The sequence below is a fragment of the Brassica napus genome, chromosome A6 (genome assembly GCF_020379485.1).
Source record: "Brassica napus cultivar Da-Ae chromosome A6, Da-Ae, whole genome shotgun sequence".
NCBI lineage: Eukaryota > Viridiplantae > Streptophyta > Magnoliopsida > Brassicales > Brassicaceae > Brassica > Brassica napus.
Window position 1 is genome coordinate 8,684,300 of NC_063439.1, and position 17,512 is coordinate 8,701,811.

Sequence of the window (17,512 nt, forward strand, 5' to 3'; positions counted from 1 at the left end):
AAACATAATAAGGTTATTAACAAGTAGTCGTACCAGTATTTTAGTTGTACAATCCAACACATAGTTGTACCAGGTTTTGAGTTGTACAAGTTTGTTCATAGTTGTATTTTGGTAGAGAATTTGAATTGTGTAGTTGTACCACAGTTAAAATATATAAACCTCAGTTGTACAGCCTTTTAATTCTTAAATGAATTGAACCACATACAAATTAACCATTAATTTTGTTAAAATATATTTTGTGTATGTTTTCCAAAAATATAGTGAACAAACTAGTAAACAAACCTTTAAAGTATAAGGTAGATCATGCAAACTTATGTGATTGTGTAATAATTGAATTTTTTTTGGTAAAACTTCAAAAAATTAGGATGGACCACTCTTAGGACATTCCAACTTATATATTCTATTGTTATTTAATTATTGAAAGCCAAAATAGAGTTTTAAAATGTCATATTTTAAGAAGTTGTACCAGTTGTACCAGTATTTCCTTCCTCGTGTATATAATCTAGTTGTACTAATTGTACTAGTATTACATCATATAGTTGTACTAGTTGTACCAGTACGACAACACATAAACATGATTGTTATGTTATATAAAGTTTACCAGTTGTACCTGTCATACCTAACAGAAACAACACATTACATAAGTTCCACAACACTTAAATAAGTTCCACAATACATAAATAAGTTCCATAACACATAAGTAAGACTCACAACATATAAGCAAGTTCCATAACACATAAGTTGGAGTCATTCATCATTTCCTTCGTTGTCACCTCCCTCGTCACCACTTCCTTCGCTGCCACTTTCCTCGCTGTCACTTCCCTCATTGCTGCTTTCTTCGTAATCGATGTCATCGTTGTCGTTGTCATCTTTGTCACTGCTGTCACCAAGCCACTCCGAGAATGGTGCATACTTTTTCTTTCTCTTCCTCCGATATTCTCCCGCAGATGGGAATCTAGTAGTTTGTAATCTTCCTTTTTTTTTCTCCACATACGGCGGGAACACAACCTGAGATTGTATTTCCTCAGGAACTTGCCAGGATGAATGATGAGGCACTGGATATATTGTCCTACAATATGCCAATGTCCACTGCTCCATCCAATAATACTTAGAACAATAATTTTCAACCAACTGCTCTAGCGTATCATCTGTTGTAGTTCTGCAATACTTCATGATCGCAGCAAGCATGCACACAAGGATACCGGTCAATTTCAAAATGCCGACAGTGACATGTTTTGTTGATCAAATCAACCAAATAACCTTTCCCATCCGTACCAGTAACATTGTACTGACGTTCAAATGTGTTTAGCACCTCCACGTGAAGTGTTCTTGCAATCGGACAGTTCTCATGCAATTCAACATGCACACGTGGGACAAGTAGCTGCCTCTGTGGAACCCCTATAGAAATTTGTCGGTATCTATTAAACCATTCTATAATCTTCCCCACGATCTCATCAATCATTGGCAGCAGTGCATAATTCCTTTGTTCCTTGAAAACACCATTCATAGATTCAGCAGTGTTGGTTGTATCTATGTTGTACCTTGCTCCTGGAAATTGACATCTTGCCCATTTGCTCTCATGCACACTCTCATCCAGATACTCAGCGGCCTGAGGATACCTTCTTCTGAAATCAATATATTTTCTTCTAAACTCTTTTTCTGTGTAAATACCAGCAATTTTTTTGAACTCATGTGCAACCACATCTTTCCTAACATGGCTGCATGCTCCTTTCACATTATTAGCCAAGTGATATATGCAATATCCATGGATCGCCAGTGGGTAGACCTCGTGTACTGTCTTGATGATGCTTTGGTTTCTATCAGTGCAGAATACAAGTTGGGGATCATCTGGTATCAAGGTTTTCAATGTAGTCAAAAACCAACTCCAACTTGCATTTTTTTCACCATCTACTACAGCAAAAGCGAGAGGATAATGATGATGATCTGGATCTTGAGCAGTGGCAATAAGAAGCACTCCTTTATACACACCCTTCAGATGAGTTCCATCCATAATTATCACTTTCCGCATGGAATTAAACCCTTCAATGCAAGCTCCGAGCGCGAAGAACACATACTTAAACTGGTTCTTCTCATCCACTACTAAGCGGGTGACAGTACGAGGATTCAACCTTTCCAACATGTACAAGTAAGACGGCAGTCTAGCAAAGCTCTCTGTTGGGTTCCCACGCAGATCGTTGATAGCTTTGTATTTTCCTCTCCAAGCCGTAGCATATGAAATCCTAACACCCAATTTGTTCTCAACCAAATCTATGAGATCCTTTGGTGTTGGAGTCTTGTATTTTCCTGGATAATCAGCTTGCAGCACAGATGCGACCAAGCTTGGTGTGCCTCTTTTCCCCTTCTTGGTTGCACTTTCCTCTATCCTAACGCAAGTATGCATCTTCCGATACGTCCTTATAGTGAAAAAATCAGAGTTTTTCAGCTTTGCAGCTCGTAAATACCATTTGCAACCAACCCCACGGCACTTTAATACGTAAAGTCGAGGCGTCGACTTCACTATATCAACCTCAAAACAATTCTTATGCACACTTTGTCCACTAAATCTCTCACTTCATGCTTAGTCAAAAATTGCCATTTGGCGTCATCTTCTTACTACTTCATCCCTTGGTCCATTGTTTCATCAGTCTTGCCACTTATTTTCGTCACCTTTAGATCAGCTTCACTTTTTCATCTCTTATTTTGGCATCTTGTCACCCTCTTTCCTCATCTATTATCTTCTGTCACCACTCTTAGATCATCCCTCTTTCCTTTGTTAATACCGTTTTACAAGCTTTGGTAGTAATACGTGCTACTCCTTTCCGTCTACTACATTCTCTTTCAGCCTCTTCGTCCATCACCTCTTCTCTTCCATTCCTCGTGATAATCAGTCTTCTCTCTGTACGTTCATTCTTTCTTGTCTTCCCCTTTGTCTCTCATTTCATGCATCCGTAGAGAAATATGTTCTTTCCCTATCGAATCTACTTTCCTCTCTTCCGTCACAATCTTTATCCCGTTACCCCTTCTTTCCAACCACACATCTTCTAATCCCCACTTGTCTTGCCGGTTTCTTGATTCAGTGTTTCTCTATTTTCCATCGTAACAATACGTCTTTTTGTTCCTTTGGTTCTGTGCCATCACAGTCTACTAGCCTTCACTTATACTAGAGATACCAGTTCTCAGGCTCAGCCAGTTACATACCTCAATTTCAACTTTCTTTACCTTTCTGTATTAGAATTTTTTCATCAGTCCTCTTCTTATTGTTATTCCACATGATTCATCTTCTGTTCCTGAGAGAGAGAGAGATGGAGGAGAGGAGAAACTTCACGAGAGTCATCACTGTTTCAAAGATTCCTTGATTCCCTTCATTTTTCACGCCATTATCTAAAAGTTATCCAAGTGGAAGCCATGTCATACCGTAATCCAATCGAAATGAACAACCTGTTTTTCAAAACAAAGCTGGTGTAACAACCGCCAACTTCTCCAATCATCTTTTTCAGTACCCACTTCATCGCTTTCTCATTCTCATCTTCTTGAATATGAGGAAATAGTCGTCAACTCCTTAAGACCAACCATATCATCATTAGCTCTTGCATCACTAATAATTTCCTCATCCCAGAAAACATCTCGTTACCTGTTTTGGTTGTGAGACAGATTCTATGAGCTCCACGTGCAAACAGTACGCTCTGATTTTTTTCGACTTCCAATAAATATCTAAAACATCTTCATCATTAAGATGTAACATGCCTCTTATCATACATTCCAAACGGAAAGTAACTCAGCTGAATCTTGACGAAGCTACATCAATCTTCATTTTCATGCATACTCTATCAACCAACTGAGAGTAAGTCACCTCTCATCACTTCTCATCGTAAACACTAAAGTAGAAATATGTCGGTCTTTCCGCTTCCATCGAACTTCATCTCCCACATCTGATAACTACCCCCTTGATCAAAATATATCACCACACGTCTGTTGTTATCCATAGTTACCTGAAAATGTATAATAAACAACATCACCACTTAGTAGTTGTACCGGTTATTCTAGTTATACATGTAGCAGTGATGACATTTGTACTAGTTGTACCAGTATCATATGTATACGTGACTAATAGTTGTACCAGTTTAACTAGTTGTATGTTTCGTGTGAACCATCACAGTAACACTAGTTGTACCAATATACATATTGTACAAGTTACATATAGTTGTACGTGTTTAACTAGTCGTACAGTTCTTATAAACAATCACAGTAACATTAGTTGTACCAGTTATACCATATTATATAAACAATTTTCCTTCCACAATTTCATGATTATAATTAGATTTACATTATATTCAATTTCAAATCACTCTTACTACTGTAATGTCTTTGGTTCAAACATGATTCAACGTACTGTATCTAATTTGAGAGAGAGAGAGAGAGAGAGAGAGAGAGAGAGAGAGAGAGAGAGAGAGAGAGAGAGAGAGAGAGAGAGAGAGAGAGAGAGAGAGAGAGAGAGAGAGAGAGAGAGAGAGAGAGAGAGAGAGCATTACCCAAGTTCATCTATGGAGGAAGATACACGATTTGATGTCGATGTTTATGTTGTTCTTCGTCCAATCTCTCAAAAGAGATATTGTTTGGTGTAGAATTGAAGTGAGGAAGAATGGTGGTTGTTACGTTAATTGAAGAGAGGAAGAAGAAGGGTGGGTCCCGCATAAGGAGGAGAGAGAGGAAGGACAAATCGTGTGGCTCATTTTGTTTTGATCCAATGGTGTAGATCATCCATTCATTAAGGCCCTTATAGTAATTTTCTTTCATTGGGGGTCATGCAAAAGATGTTAGGTTGTAAGAGAATAACAAAGGTGGGTTATGTCCTATAAGAGAATAATGTCCCTATAATCAAGTGCCCAAGTTGCTTGCATTGCCCATAGCAAACTCAGTGTCTTTTCTTTGTCACAAATGTTCAAGGCAAATGGTTTTTATAACTTTTTTTTGTGTCATTTCTTCTTGAATACCTTTACACCAAATTTTGGGACATAACTGACTATGATACACCACACGTTGTAGCTTATTTATATGAAAATTGTAATTTATGTATGCTTTTGTGATACAAAATGGTTTATAAATAGTGATAATATAGTGATTGAAACTCCAAAAGACACACTCATATTTCTATGTTAGAGGAGTACGTATCAACTGATGTGAGTAAAGAGAAACCACATTTTGTGAGTTGAAGATGTCACGACAATGACTTGCATATGAAGCTGTTTGTGAAAATTGAATGAAAATCGAAGAAATTACTGAACTCTTTAATGATTAATCGACTAGAGTAATAAAGGTCGACTCTCGAGGTGAAGAAAAGGAATCTAAAGAAAATTTATAAACTGAAGAAGCTTTAAAAGTAAGAAGAAATTATACATATTTTGAGTTAAGGAAGCTTATTGCTGAGAGATGGATGAAACTTGATGAACATGTTGTGAATAACATACAAGAGCTGATTTTGAAGAGTGGTCTAGAGAATACAGTATTTGAAGTTGGACGACACTTCATACCATAGATAATTCGAGAATTCTATGCTTAGCTTCCTTCTGAAAAAATCAAAGGTAATCATGTTAGGGTGGAAGTTAGATGAAAAATGTGTTTAGTTCGAAAGAAATAAAGAAATTTTTCGGTCTTCGATGGATAAACAAAAATAAAAGGAGTTGTTTAGGAATGATGAAATAGATCTGAATGAAGTCACTAGGTTTCTGACGGATGGTAAGGTTAATGTGTGATCAAAATTGACTATCTTGAAGTTCACTAGTCAAGTTAATTAATAACGTCTACACTATTTTATGTTCAAACATGATACCTACAACAAATCCGAGTGTACTCAAACTTGACAAAGCTAAACTCATTTATAAAATTGGACTGTCTTTGAAATTTAACTTCGGAGAGTTGGTATTTCGTCAAGTGCTTAATATTGAGGCTTGGAACAATCCAAAATTCTTGGAGACATTTAAGAAGTCTGTGGACAAAATGGAATGTGATGAGAAGAAAAGAGCTAAGAAAAGGGAAGGAACTTCATTAGTATCAGCTGAGACAAAGGCAAAGCTATTTGCAAGTGCATAAGGAAAAATTGTAAGGTCAAGTAAAAAGAGATCGATTTAAAGTCTCAAAGCTGCTCTAAAAAGAAAGTTGAAGAAATCTCAACGGATGAGGACTCTTCATGTGAAGACGAAATAGAATTTGAAAAAATATTGTTAAAGATACCAAAAACGGATTTTACCTCTGAAGTTTTCCAAACTCTACGAGAAATAATGTCAATATGTTTCTTAGTAAGATACTTTTTGCTAGTACATGTGTGATGACATTAACTGATTCCAATAACTAAAACATTCAACAAATATTCAAACATAAATGAACACACAAATCAAAGTTTTAACAAACACAATACTAAAAACACTCTCATCATCATCACCCCAGTCGGAGAAGAGTAACTTCTCGTCGCCTACAAATCTGAAAACACATCATATAATAGACTGGTAACCGACGATCTCTCCAAGATCTCGTGGATAGCTTGAGAATCGGAAGGTTGCACAGTTTTGCCTAAGTTACATGGTCCAGACAGCCACCTGTAAACTTAAAATCTGTTATAGGAAGAGAAAAAACAAAATAGAAAGAACTACAACTACCATCAGTAGCAACAATGAGCATAGTCACTGGAGGATCCATGTTTTCTCAGCAATAAGCTTCCTTGGTTCAAAATATGTACATCTTCTTCTTACTTTTAAAGCTTCTCCAGTTTATAAATAGTGAATCTTTGTGAACCTGATGTGAATAACATACAAGATTGATTTTAAAGAATGTTCTAGAGAAGACGATATCTGAAGTTGGACGACACTTCATACCATATGTAATTCAAAAATTATATTACTAGCTTCCTTCTGAAAAAATCGAAGGCAATCATGTTAAGGTGGAAGTTAAAAGAAAAATGTGTTTAATTCGAAAGAAATAAAAAAAATCGGGTTGTTTTCGATGAATAAACTAAAAGAAGAGGAGTTGTTTAGGAAATGGATCTGAATGAAGTTGTTGGGTTTCTGAAGTCGCTAGATTTTTGAGACATTTAAGTATGTGGACAAAATAGAATGTAATGAGAAAAAAATGAGCTAAGGAAAGGGAAATAATTTCATCAGTACCAGCTGAGAAATATACAAAGTTATCTGCAAATATAAAAGGCATGATTGTGAAGTCAAGTAAAAAAGAGATTGATTTAAAGTTTCAAAACTGCTCTAAAAAGAAAATTAAAATTGAAGAAAACTCAATTGATGAAAACTCTTTGTGTGAAGAAGATATAAGATTTGAAGAAACTTTATTAAAGATACCAAAGACGACGAATTCTGCAGTTTTCCAAACTCTACGAACATAGGCCAATATGTTTCAAACAATTTTAGAGACTTGTATCAAGAAGACTAACAACAAAAAGTATCTTACTAAGAAACATATGATTTCAGTTTAGAGTTGGTATTCAGGGAGAGGGATGTTGTTACAAGAATTCATGGTTCACTTATTTTATTTTCGGTTTACTATTTCAGTTATATGTTTCTGGTTTAGTTGTGAAGACTTTGATTGTGTATGTAAAGACCATTTAGCCTAATCAATGAAAAAAGTACAGCTATCTTATATCTTCTCTCTCCAAAAGCAATTTTAAATTGGGCCCAAATTGATTGATGAGCTTACAATAAGGCCCAATTATCATAACAGATCTTTAAAACAGGCAATGCCTCTCCGTCACATCTAAGTCGCTCTCTCCTTCCTTCCGCCATTTATTTTTGTTTGGGGGGTTTATAGATTGCAGAGTGGTCGTAATTAGGGTTTCGCAGAGATGAGCCGAAGTTTGGGAATACCGGTGAAGCTTCTCCACGAGGCGTCAGGTCATATAGTGACGGTTGAGCTAAAGAGCGGCGAGCTCTACAGAGGAAGCATGATCGAGTGTGAGGATAACTGGAACTGCCAGCTCGAGGACATTACCTTTACCGCTCAGGTCAATTCACCTCTTCTTACCTAAACGTCATCGATTTGTTTTATTGATTTCATTGTTAATTGATGCGAAAACCCTAGATTTGGCAAGTTTGGAGGAGTTAGCTTTCTAAACACAGTATTGGTTTCTATGAGTCAATGTGTAAACATAGACGTAATCAAGTTTTGTACTTGTAATGTTACATTTAAAGTGTGTAAGTTGCTCTCTAGGATCATAGTGGCCAAAAAGGTGAATTTTTCTAAAGTTTGTAACTAAAAGCTAATCCTGTTCCATCTTATGAGTACCTTGAGTTCGCGTTTTGAATAAAACATGTGCTTCTTTGGAAACTAAAAAGAACGTCATTGGAGTAATATAATTCACTTTTTTGGAGTGTTGTTTCTTTTTCGATATACAGCTTAGTAAGGGTGAAGCTTGTTAATAGTCACTGAGCTTTTGTTGTGGTTTTTTTTTTCCATGGTTGTGTCACAGGATGGTAAGGTATCACAGCTTGAGCATGTCTTCATTCGAGGCAGCAAAGTCAGGTGCTGTAAACACTTCCTTTTGACTTGTGTGCTTGTTTCCTGTTTCCTGTAATTCATCTGATCTTAGTGGATGATGAGTAATTGACCTTTGGAGAGATCTTGACAGGTTTATGGTCATACCAGACATTCTCAAGCATGCTCCAATGTTCAAGCGCTTAGATGCTAGAATCAAGGTATGTGCTTTCTGAACCCCCTTGATGAAGAATGATGTTAGAGTCTCTATCTAGATCTTGAGTATACATAATACCTTTTTTTGCTTAACTGATGCAGGGAAAGAGCGGATCACTTGGTGTTGGCAGAGGTAGAGCTGCAATGCGAGGAAAAGTAAGCTCTCTGCAAACTACGTAGCTCATCCTTTAACTCTGACTATTAGGAAATTTGATGAAGTCCTTAATGCTTGTTTTCTCTTTGTCACTACTAAAGTACTAATTGTTGGATCCTTAAATCTCTGTGGATCTTATTGTAAAGGCTCCGGCTACTGGGCGTGGAACTGGAGGAAGGGGAGTAGCACCACCTGTGAGGAGATGATTGAATCTATGCTTCTATCTGCAAACAACGCCAGCCTCTCTTACGTTTGTTGTGTATTGCTTTAAGGTTCACTTGTAAAACCAATGTCCTTCACTATTAGTTCTGTATTTTGAGATGCTAAGATGTTAAAAAATTGACAAGTTTTCCTTACGGTATGTTTTTGCATTCTCCACTCTTTGGCAGTAGATGAAAAGAAACAACGCACACAAAATTGGTTGTACCTTGTAAAAGACAACCTTTGGCTAAATTGGTGGAACAAGATAAAGAACATAACAAGTAGATGGCAGTTGTGAGACATGCATTTTTTATTTATTTTAGATTGCCATCAAGTAACATGACTATCAAACAATTATTACTTGTAGAATGTTTGATGAGTGGCATCTACCATTCCGGAAGGGTTTTCAACAATTATGTACATGTAAGTTTACAGGTGATTGACTCACAAGTAGAGTGTAAATAAAGCATCATACGAAATGAAGCATTGCATCTTCTTATTCTCTCAAGTAAAGAAAGAAAGATCTAAAGACCTTAGAAGAGAACTTCAGCTGCTCTTCTTTTGAATTCTTTCTTTTTTACAAAAAAAGAAAACTTAAGTGCTTAGATTTTTTGTCATTCGATCTTCAATACCATAGTTTTTCCTCCATTAAAGTAGAAATCCAGCTGGTTCGGTTCTTGCAGCATAAGAGAACTTTGATGTGTTGTACTTCCTGTGAACTCCTGTCAGCTTCCCTGTTCCTGCATTGTGATGGAAATCAACCATCTTTCTTGTACATGCCCTGGAAAAGATTCATAAATTAAGAATTAGTATATCTTATCAGTTTTGAAATGGCATTCCAATTTCCAAATGAACGTTCATTACTTGTGATTCTTACAGTAGCTGTTCTTCCTTGTAGCCTGTGTGAGACTCACAGGTTTTGCTCCATTCCTCAAATCCATCAAGTGTACACCTAGCAGTGTAGATTGCCGAGGCTGCTAGCTTAGATGGTGTATACTCCAGCATCTCGTACTCCACGAGACAAAGCTCGATGATAAAAAACGATAAAACCTCAAGCTGAAACCAAATTACAACATCACACAGCTTTAGAAACGGAGACCAGATGGTTTCCTTGCAAAAAAGATTCAAGCTTTTCTATAAAAGAGACAAACCTTTTTGTCAGATTCGGCAGCTTTGAGAAACCGTCTCATGAACACATACGGAGTAGGTAATGAGAAATTGAACTGCAAGGTGTTGGCTATTAGCTTCTCCTGCAATAATAGAAGGCAGAAAAAAGGTAAACTGAAACCGAAAATTCACCATAGTTAGCTTAATGATCAAAGAGAAGAATTGATATGCACCATATCTAGTACTTCTCTTCGAGTGTAAGCTTTATCAGAGATCAAGATGAGATCATCTACTACTGGAACTGAGACTTCCTCGTACTTACAAGCTAGCAACAAAGCGGTTACACCAACAAGCTGAAGCTTTTTCCTCAAGATTTGATGAACCGCAAGGAATCTATCGATGATATTGACTGTGAGATAAAGTGTTTCCTCCATCAGTTCAAACTTGTCATGCACCTGCTCAGTAAAATTCAAATATCATGAACATTGAATAACAACAAATGAAATTAAAATGTTTTTTTTTTCTTGGTCTGGATCTATCTAACCTCAATCAACCAGTCAATGAGGATTCCTCTCATCATCTCATTAAGATCTTGCTGATTGTCCATGTAGTTAGAAGCTACACAACTAAGTTCCTGCAGAATCATAAGAAACAGATCCAACATAAACTCAAGATAATGAAACTTTGAAGCTCACTGGTGTTTAAGTTTAAGAACAGCAAATTTCTTGTTAATAAACATCAAACTCACCTCAGATTTATTGTGGAAGTTGAATATATCATCGATATATTCAACTACGGCTAAAGAATTCTTCTAAACACAAGCGTCAATATTAATTACTCTCTCGTTTTCTTTATCTGCATCTTCCACTTTAATCCCCTCCTCCTTTGGAAAGAAACAAAGGCAATGTGAGCAACTAGCTTCCATAAAACAAAAAGGTTTTAGAAGAAGATAGTGTATTTACCATCTGGTAAGTTTCCTCCATCATTGTTTCAGTGTGTTGTACAAACACTGGCTCATTAAAGTAGTCTCCTTCCTTACCACAAGCATACACATCAATGTCAACCTTCTCTGCTAGTGCTTCTTCACTTGGAAGTGAGTTTGATTTCTTAGTTTCCTAAGATTAAAAGAGAATGAAAGTTTAGTAACCTGGTCACTGTTGTAACTGAAACACATGTTAAAACATTGTCACTATAGAGTACCTCTTCCTGGATTTGTGGCTTATTATCAGCAAACTTTCTGAATCAAACAGAGAGTGGTAAGAACTTGTTAATTAACAAGACAATGTGAGACAATTAAAGTAGACAAGAGTGAAAGATCATCTAATGTACCTAGTAAGTGGTCGGCGCAGAGGTGGTTTGTTACGGATAACATTCCTTCTGCAGAACCAGATCAAATATTGGATTTTTTTTAAGAATCTAATCAAATGAAAAAAAAACAAATCTTTGAATCTGAAGATTCATACTTACTCAGAAAGTGATCTCTTGTTGTTGAGAGCATAAGGGTAAGACGAGGGAGGTTCAGTGATGTTCTTGTTAATGGCGCTGAGTGCTCTCCGTGTCGGCATGATCTTTCCTCCTCCGCCTGCATCATCTGATGTACCCATTTTCTTTGTTATCTGCGGAGGCTTTTCATTGGAGAACTAGATCAAACCCAGAATCAACATATACCTAACTTAGTAAAAGCTGAGTCTTTTAAAAAAAAAAAATTAGAAAAAAGGAAAAATCTTGACTTTTGAGTTTGACCATCAAACAATTAAGACCCGGTTTACCAAGTCCTGATCAAGAACAAGCCCTAATCCCATATGACGACGAAAACCCAAGAAAAAAATCACATTTTTCCATGTAACATGCACCACACCTCGTTACCATTTCAAAGTTTTCGATCCGATGAGCTTATAATATGACTCTAAGCAGTAAGCATCACTAGTAAGACATCGTTTTCCAAATTTTGTGCACAAACCATCCACCCCTTTCTCATTCATGAGTTTTCTAAGGAGCTTTAGTTAACTTATGGAATTTTAACCATGTCGATCGAGGCATTTGTATAGACAAAGGACATCATTTGTTTTCAATTATCACGCACTACCATGCACCCGTTAATTTCTCACTTCAAAACTTTTAATCAGCTTATTAGACTATTTTTTTCCAGACTAGACATCGTACACCACCAGGGAAACCTTCTAATAGCATGTGCTAGTAGAGGGTCCGAATCTAAAAATAAAAAATATTAAGCATATTCTAAAATAAATACATAAATTTAGTTTAAACTTTAATATATTCTTAAATTTATAGTTTATAATTAGAAGAAAAACTTCAAATATACATAGATAAAGCTATTAACTTTTAAAATTATTTCATTATGTTATTAAATATATAGTTAATATTTTTTTGAACAGGGACATAATATAATTTAAGACGGCCTTGACTACCAGCCATTATTTTCCCATTTTAAAGCTTAGAGCATTTCCAACCCCACTCTATTTTTCACTCAAAAATAGAGTTTAGAGTAAAAATGTTCCAATGGTACTCTATTTCTCATTCTATAATAGAATGAAAAATAGGTTTACTCCAAATATAAAGTAATTTGTTTTTTTTGTTCATCATTCTATTTTCTACTCTAAAATAGAGCACCATTGGAGCAAACTCAAACACTATTATAGAGTTACTCTATTTTAAAGTAAAAAATAGAGTAAACCATTGGAGATGATCTTACAGAGCTGCGACATTTGTATAGCCTTCATTGTATAGTGTTCTAAGACTAGTATCATGCACCACCAACCTCTCTCAATAGTTTATTTTTTAGTAATTCAAAACTTAGTATCATGCACCAAACACCATACCTATAATCAAATCGAGTATGGCATTTGTCTAGTATTTCGGGACGAATCATGCACCACAAACTAGTATTTTCTCATTTATTAGCCTATAAATGAACCGAGACATTCGTATAACGATATGGGACCTAATATTGATAAGCTTATTATATAACTGAGTCGAGGTATATGTGCACAAAGATTCAGAACTTGTCTTATGACTCATGCACCACCAGGCTCTATTTGCTTATCACCGAGCGGAGGCATTTGTTTAGCAAGTTGGGACTTAGGTGATGATTGTTTTCTTAGTTTCTAGATTTTGGATTTTGGTTTTTGGTTTTTGGTTTGTAGATTTTAGATTTTGGTTTTTGATTTTGTAGTAGATTTTAGTTTTTTGAAAAACATGAATGGTGATTTTAGATTTTGGTTTTTAGTTTTTGGCTTTTGCTTTTAAAATAACAAAATAAATATAAACATTGGGACATGTAAAGTGTATTTAATTATAGACAATGAATAATTGATTTTATATTAACAGAATTAAAATATTTATATTTTTTAAAAAATATGGTAAAATGCATAAAATTTATGTAGTTCAAAAATTAAAACATACAAAGTAATAGGTAGATTATTAAATAAAAATTGTAATATGTATAATACATTGGCAATATTTTCTTTTTTTGGATATTAGTATTTTGATGGCAATATTGATTTTTATTTTTAGATATTAATTATTTGATTATTCTGTAAATATTTTGTTCTTCTAAATTTGATTTATTATTTATGTAATTGTTTTTAAAAATATGATTTATAAGTAAATTGGTTTTAATGAATGTGACAGTAAGAAATCAATAAATACATAAAAATTAAGTATCTGTATATTATCAATAAGGAATATGTAGATTGGTTTATTTTTGAAACTAAAAATAAATAATTATGTTAATTTTATTCCTTAGTATAAAATATACAAATACTTTAGTGTTTTGGAATTACTTATTAATTTTATTATATTAATACATAAATATACAAATACATTAATAATAAAGAGCAAATTAGCTCAATATACTCAAAAGAGTGGGATACCATTGAATTGGGGGAAAATGGTAGTGATGAGGGGAAAAAATTGAAGGGAAATAGAGTATGAAATGCAAATAGGGGGGAAGTTGTGTGTAGGGAGTACAAATACTCAATAATAAATAAAAAATAAAAACCCATGAATGAAAAAAAAAACCCCCATACACTGTTAAAAACCAAGAAATAGTGGTTTTTGGTTTTTACTTGAAAATAGATAGTTAACTACAAAATCTGATTTCCCTATATTTTAGCGAATTTATTTCCCCAAAATCTTGATTGGTAAAAAATGGGTTTTTACAAAACAAAAACCAAAAACTGTTTGAGAATCTACAAACAATCAACCTCAGTAAAATTTCAGATCTTGATTTCTACATTTATTTATTTCTGTCTTACGTTCCATGTTACCTATAGCAAGCGATGACTAACTTTTTTAAATCTATTTTAATGGCTAATTAACATAATAAAGTTTATAAGTTATAAAATACTTCGATAAATAATATACTAGCCTTGTCAATATGTTTTTATAAAATAACAGGCAAAATAAAAGGTTGCAAGTAAACTGAAAGATTTGCACACCAAAACAAGAAAAAAAAGTAAATTGAAAGCAATCATTCATGAAACCCAAATCTAGTTTATGTCCCCACCTGGGTAGAAACGGGGGTATCAAAAGATTCGAATGCCCAAATTCGTACTCTTTGTTATTGATTTTTCAACTCCATTGACAAAATTCAAGAAACTAAGAAGAAAAAAAAGGGATAAGGTGTAATCCTGTTTTTTGTCGTGTTGATCCCCGTAAACGCATTTTCATTCGTTGGTTTACACCAAAAAGTTAGTTAGTAAGGGTAAGATTGCTACGTGGCAATTTACAAGTGGATCTAAGCATTAGCATTACCCTAAACTGCCTACATTTTCTATTTACTTTTCAAGTATTTTTTTAACTAAATTTTACTTTTCAAGTTTACAAATGAAATTTGATTTTTGAGTGTTTCATTGTGATCTGTGACAAAAAAAAAGTGTTTTATGTACCAATTATAGGCTACCAGAATAAATAAACTCTAGAATGTTGTGTTCTATATATACTTTGATAAAAATAAGATTTATATATTAATATATGTTTTGTTGTAATAAAAGTTACCATGTTCTTTCGTTTATATTACTTTGATAAAACAATATGCTTCGTGCTTCATGTTTAGTTTCAAAAAAAATGCTTCATGTATAGTGAAAATTGACATTTATTTGCTTTGAATAGATCCATATATATGTGTGATTAGTGATCATATGAAGTAAGAAATATGTTCTTCCGTTTCAATTTCTTTGGGGATGATTGGTTGGGTTGTAACCGTAGAAAATTTACTTTAGCATTTTGTCTCTAAAATTTTTAATTTGGCTTTAAGTGATGTAGCTTTAAAATTTCCTACAGCTAAAAAAAATGAAGCTTTAGAAAATAAGATGTTTACAACCATTTTTTATGTGTTTTTGCTGTAGCTTTAATTTTTTGGTTGTATCTTTAAAAACCAACATAAAACATGATTGATAATATTTAAGGTTGTAGATGAAAATTAAAGTTAAAATCACTTCTTACAACTCAACCAATCACCCCCTTTATCTTTTCTTGGAGTGTAGTGTTGTGAATTCGTCGTCAGAGTTGTTATAAAAGTCTCTTTGTATATATACAGTCAAGAACTTACGTAGATCACAGCCAGTGGCGGATGCACTAAGAGACGGGGCACATGCCCCCATCTAATTTTTCATTTTCTTTAAGTAACTAAGGTTAATTGTGACTGTGCCTCCTATTGAATTATAAAATACAACTAGATTTTGACCCGCGCTTTAAAAGCGCGGGATTTGTTCCTTTTAATTTTTTTTATAAATATTTGTTAGTTATAAGATTAAATAATTTTTATATAACATAATCTAATCTTATTTACAAATTGTGTTGTTTGTACATACATATGTGTTAGGCCTAAATACATAATATAAGAAGTTGCATATTTATACTCATAGAAATTAGTTTTTAAGAGTTTAATAATATAAATTTTATTATGTAGTAACTTTTACATAATTTATTTGTTATTAAAAAAATTATTATATTTTTTTTTAAAATCCCTAAATCTAATACGCAATCCTTAATCATATAAAAACTGGTATCAATTTGAGATTATGGAATAGCTGACGTGAGTAATCGACCAACATATTAACAGCCATTGGGTAATTTTTTTTTTGTGTGTTATGGTTTGTCAATAAAGCGTTTGGTGAGACCAGTAAAAATAGGGTATTCAGTTTTAGGAAAACACATGCATCATATTTAATCGTAACTTTCTAGATATTGTATTTCAAAATATAGTTAGTATTGTTATTTTCCATATATAGTGGATACTAAAGTATCTTTAAAATATTTGATTAATCATAAAATAAATCTGATTGGTTGTATTTATTGTTGCAGAAATTTATTAAAAATAATAAAAAATGACAGTGGCATTGAAATGTAAATAATTTGAAAAACTAAGGACAAAATCCTAGTAAGGATTTTGCTTTAATAGTATAGATGAAAAATGTTAAGTGCCCCCATTTAAATTCATTTCTAGATCCGTCCCTGATCACAACATCCCAATATTTAATTATTATTATTATTAGAAATTTGGCTATATAATAAAGCTGAGAAACTTGAAAATTCTTCACTACAAACAATTGACAAGTGTTGACAAAAAAAAAATTGACGAGTAAAAGATTTCGCATGTATAGTTCAGTTTTCGCTAGGCTACTATGTTTGTAAATTTTTTTTTGTCGCACCATACGAATACTTTTCTTTCCATTTTTTCTTTACGACACGAAGACTTTTCTTTGGTAAGATTGATTTCTATTCAGCTTTATATGATAAGGGAGGGACTATGATATTTTTTAGGCAGCAACAAACGTTCATTTTGTAAATTATAACTGTTTTTATACTATATACTATAAACTGTTAAGTTGTGGGGTTCATGATCTTTTAGGCTTATGATTAACATTTGGTAAAAGATCTATTCTGTGATTGATTTATAACATATGTCTACTAATTATATTCATAATATATAATTTATATCTAATCAAACACAAAGAATTAATATTGAATCTGAATCCAACAACGATGAAACAATATGTTTTAATTAGTGAAAATCCTAAATTATGTGAACTAATCAAAGTAACGCACTATATCAGATAAGGATATAACTTATCTTTTTGTCATATAGTCTAATGATAATATTCATACTAAAAATGAAATACATGATGAAAAATACATAAGCCGGCATATACATTTGATTTTATTTTATTTTTGAACACAAGCCGGCCGCATATAAATTAAAAGTTATTAGAATTATAAAGGGAATTCCGAGGACACCTGATTCCTCGGACTGTTTTCATTTAACCGGGTAAACCAAGCTGCCAAATATTTCGCGAAAATTGAATTAATGATTTCCGAGGAAATTCCGACGGAAATATTAAA

General features: G+C 33.7%; 3 protein-coding genes across 3 annotated transcripts; 1 reads left to right on the forward strand and 2 right to left on the reverse strand.

Moving 5' to 3' along the window:
- Positions 1 to 747: 747 nt before the first annotated feature.
- On the reverse strand, positions 748 to 2,401 carry LOC106413023. The gene is made up of 2 exons (XM_048781520.1): positions 1,169 to 2,401; positions 748 to 1,089 (listed from the first exon to the last, which is right to left on the reverse strand). Exons 1-2 carry the CDS (start codon positions 2,399 to 2,401, stop codon positions 748 to 750), a joined length of 1,575 nt encoding a protein of 524 aa, XP_048637477.1.
- Positions 2,402 to 7,742: 5,341 nt separating this feature from the next.
- On the forward strand, positions 7,743 to 9,195 carry LOC111198593 (small nuclear ribonucleoprotein SmD3b-like). The gene is made up of 5 exons (XM_048782530.1): positions 7,743 to 7,999; positions 8,465 to 8,517; positions 8,624 to 8,690; positions 8,788 to 8,841; positions 8,986 to 9,195. Exons 1-5 carry the CDS (start codon positions 7,841 to 7,843, stop codon positions 9,043 to 9,045), a joined length of 393 nt encoding a protein of 130 aa, XP_048638487.1. The 5' UTR covers positions 7,743 to 7,840; the 3' UTR covers positions 9,046 to 9,195.
- A 185-nt stretch (positions 9,196 to 9,380) lies between these two features.
- LOC106347266 (cyclin-B2-3) lies at positions 9,381 to 11,876 on the reverse strand. The gene is given in 10 exon segments (XM_022687324.2): positions 9,381 to 9,821; positions 9,918 to 10,096; positions 10,192 to 10,290; positions 10,381 to 10,602; positions 10,692 to 10,781; positions 10,896 to 11,030; positions 11,110 to 11,262; positions 11,348 to 11,384; positions 11,477 to 11,524; positions 11,615 to 11,876. Coding segments are annotated over 10 exon segments (1,233 nt in total). The 5' UTR covers positions 11,752 to 11,876; the 3' UTR covers positions 9,381 to 9,688.
- Positions 11,877 to 17,512: the final 5,636 nt, after the last annotated feature.

Excerpts from the sequence above, each read along its gene's own strand:
- LOC111198593 (XM_048782530.1), top strand. The coding sequence starts at position 7,841 with ATGAGCCGAAGTTTGGGAATACCGGTGAAGCTTCTCCACGAGGCGTCA. Across the intron at positions 8,518-8,623 it reads ATTCGAGGCAGCAAAGTCAG|GTTTATGGTCATACCAGACA; the intron begins GTGCTGTAAACA and ends AGATCTTGACAG. Across the intron at positions 8,842-8,985 it reads GAGCTGCAATGCGAGGAAAA|GCTCCGGCTACTGGGCGTGG; the intron begins GTAAGCTCTCTG and ends CTTATTGTAAAG.
- LOC106413023 (XM_048781520.1), bottom strand. The coding sequence starts at position 2,401 with ATGCATACTTGCGTTAGGATAGAGGAAAGTGCAACCAAGAAGGGGAAA. Across the intron at positions 1,090-1,168 it reads ATGCTTGCTGCGATCATGAA|TGGACATTGGCATATTGTAG; the intron begins GTATTGCAGAAC and ends TGGATGGAGCAG.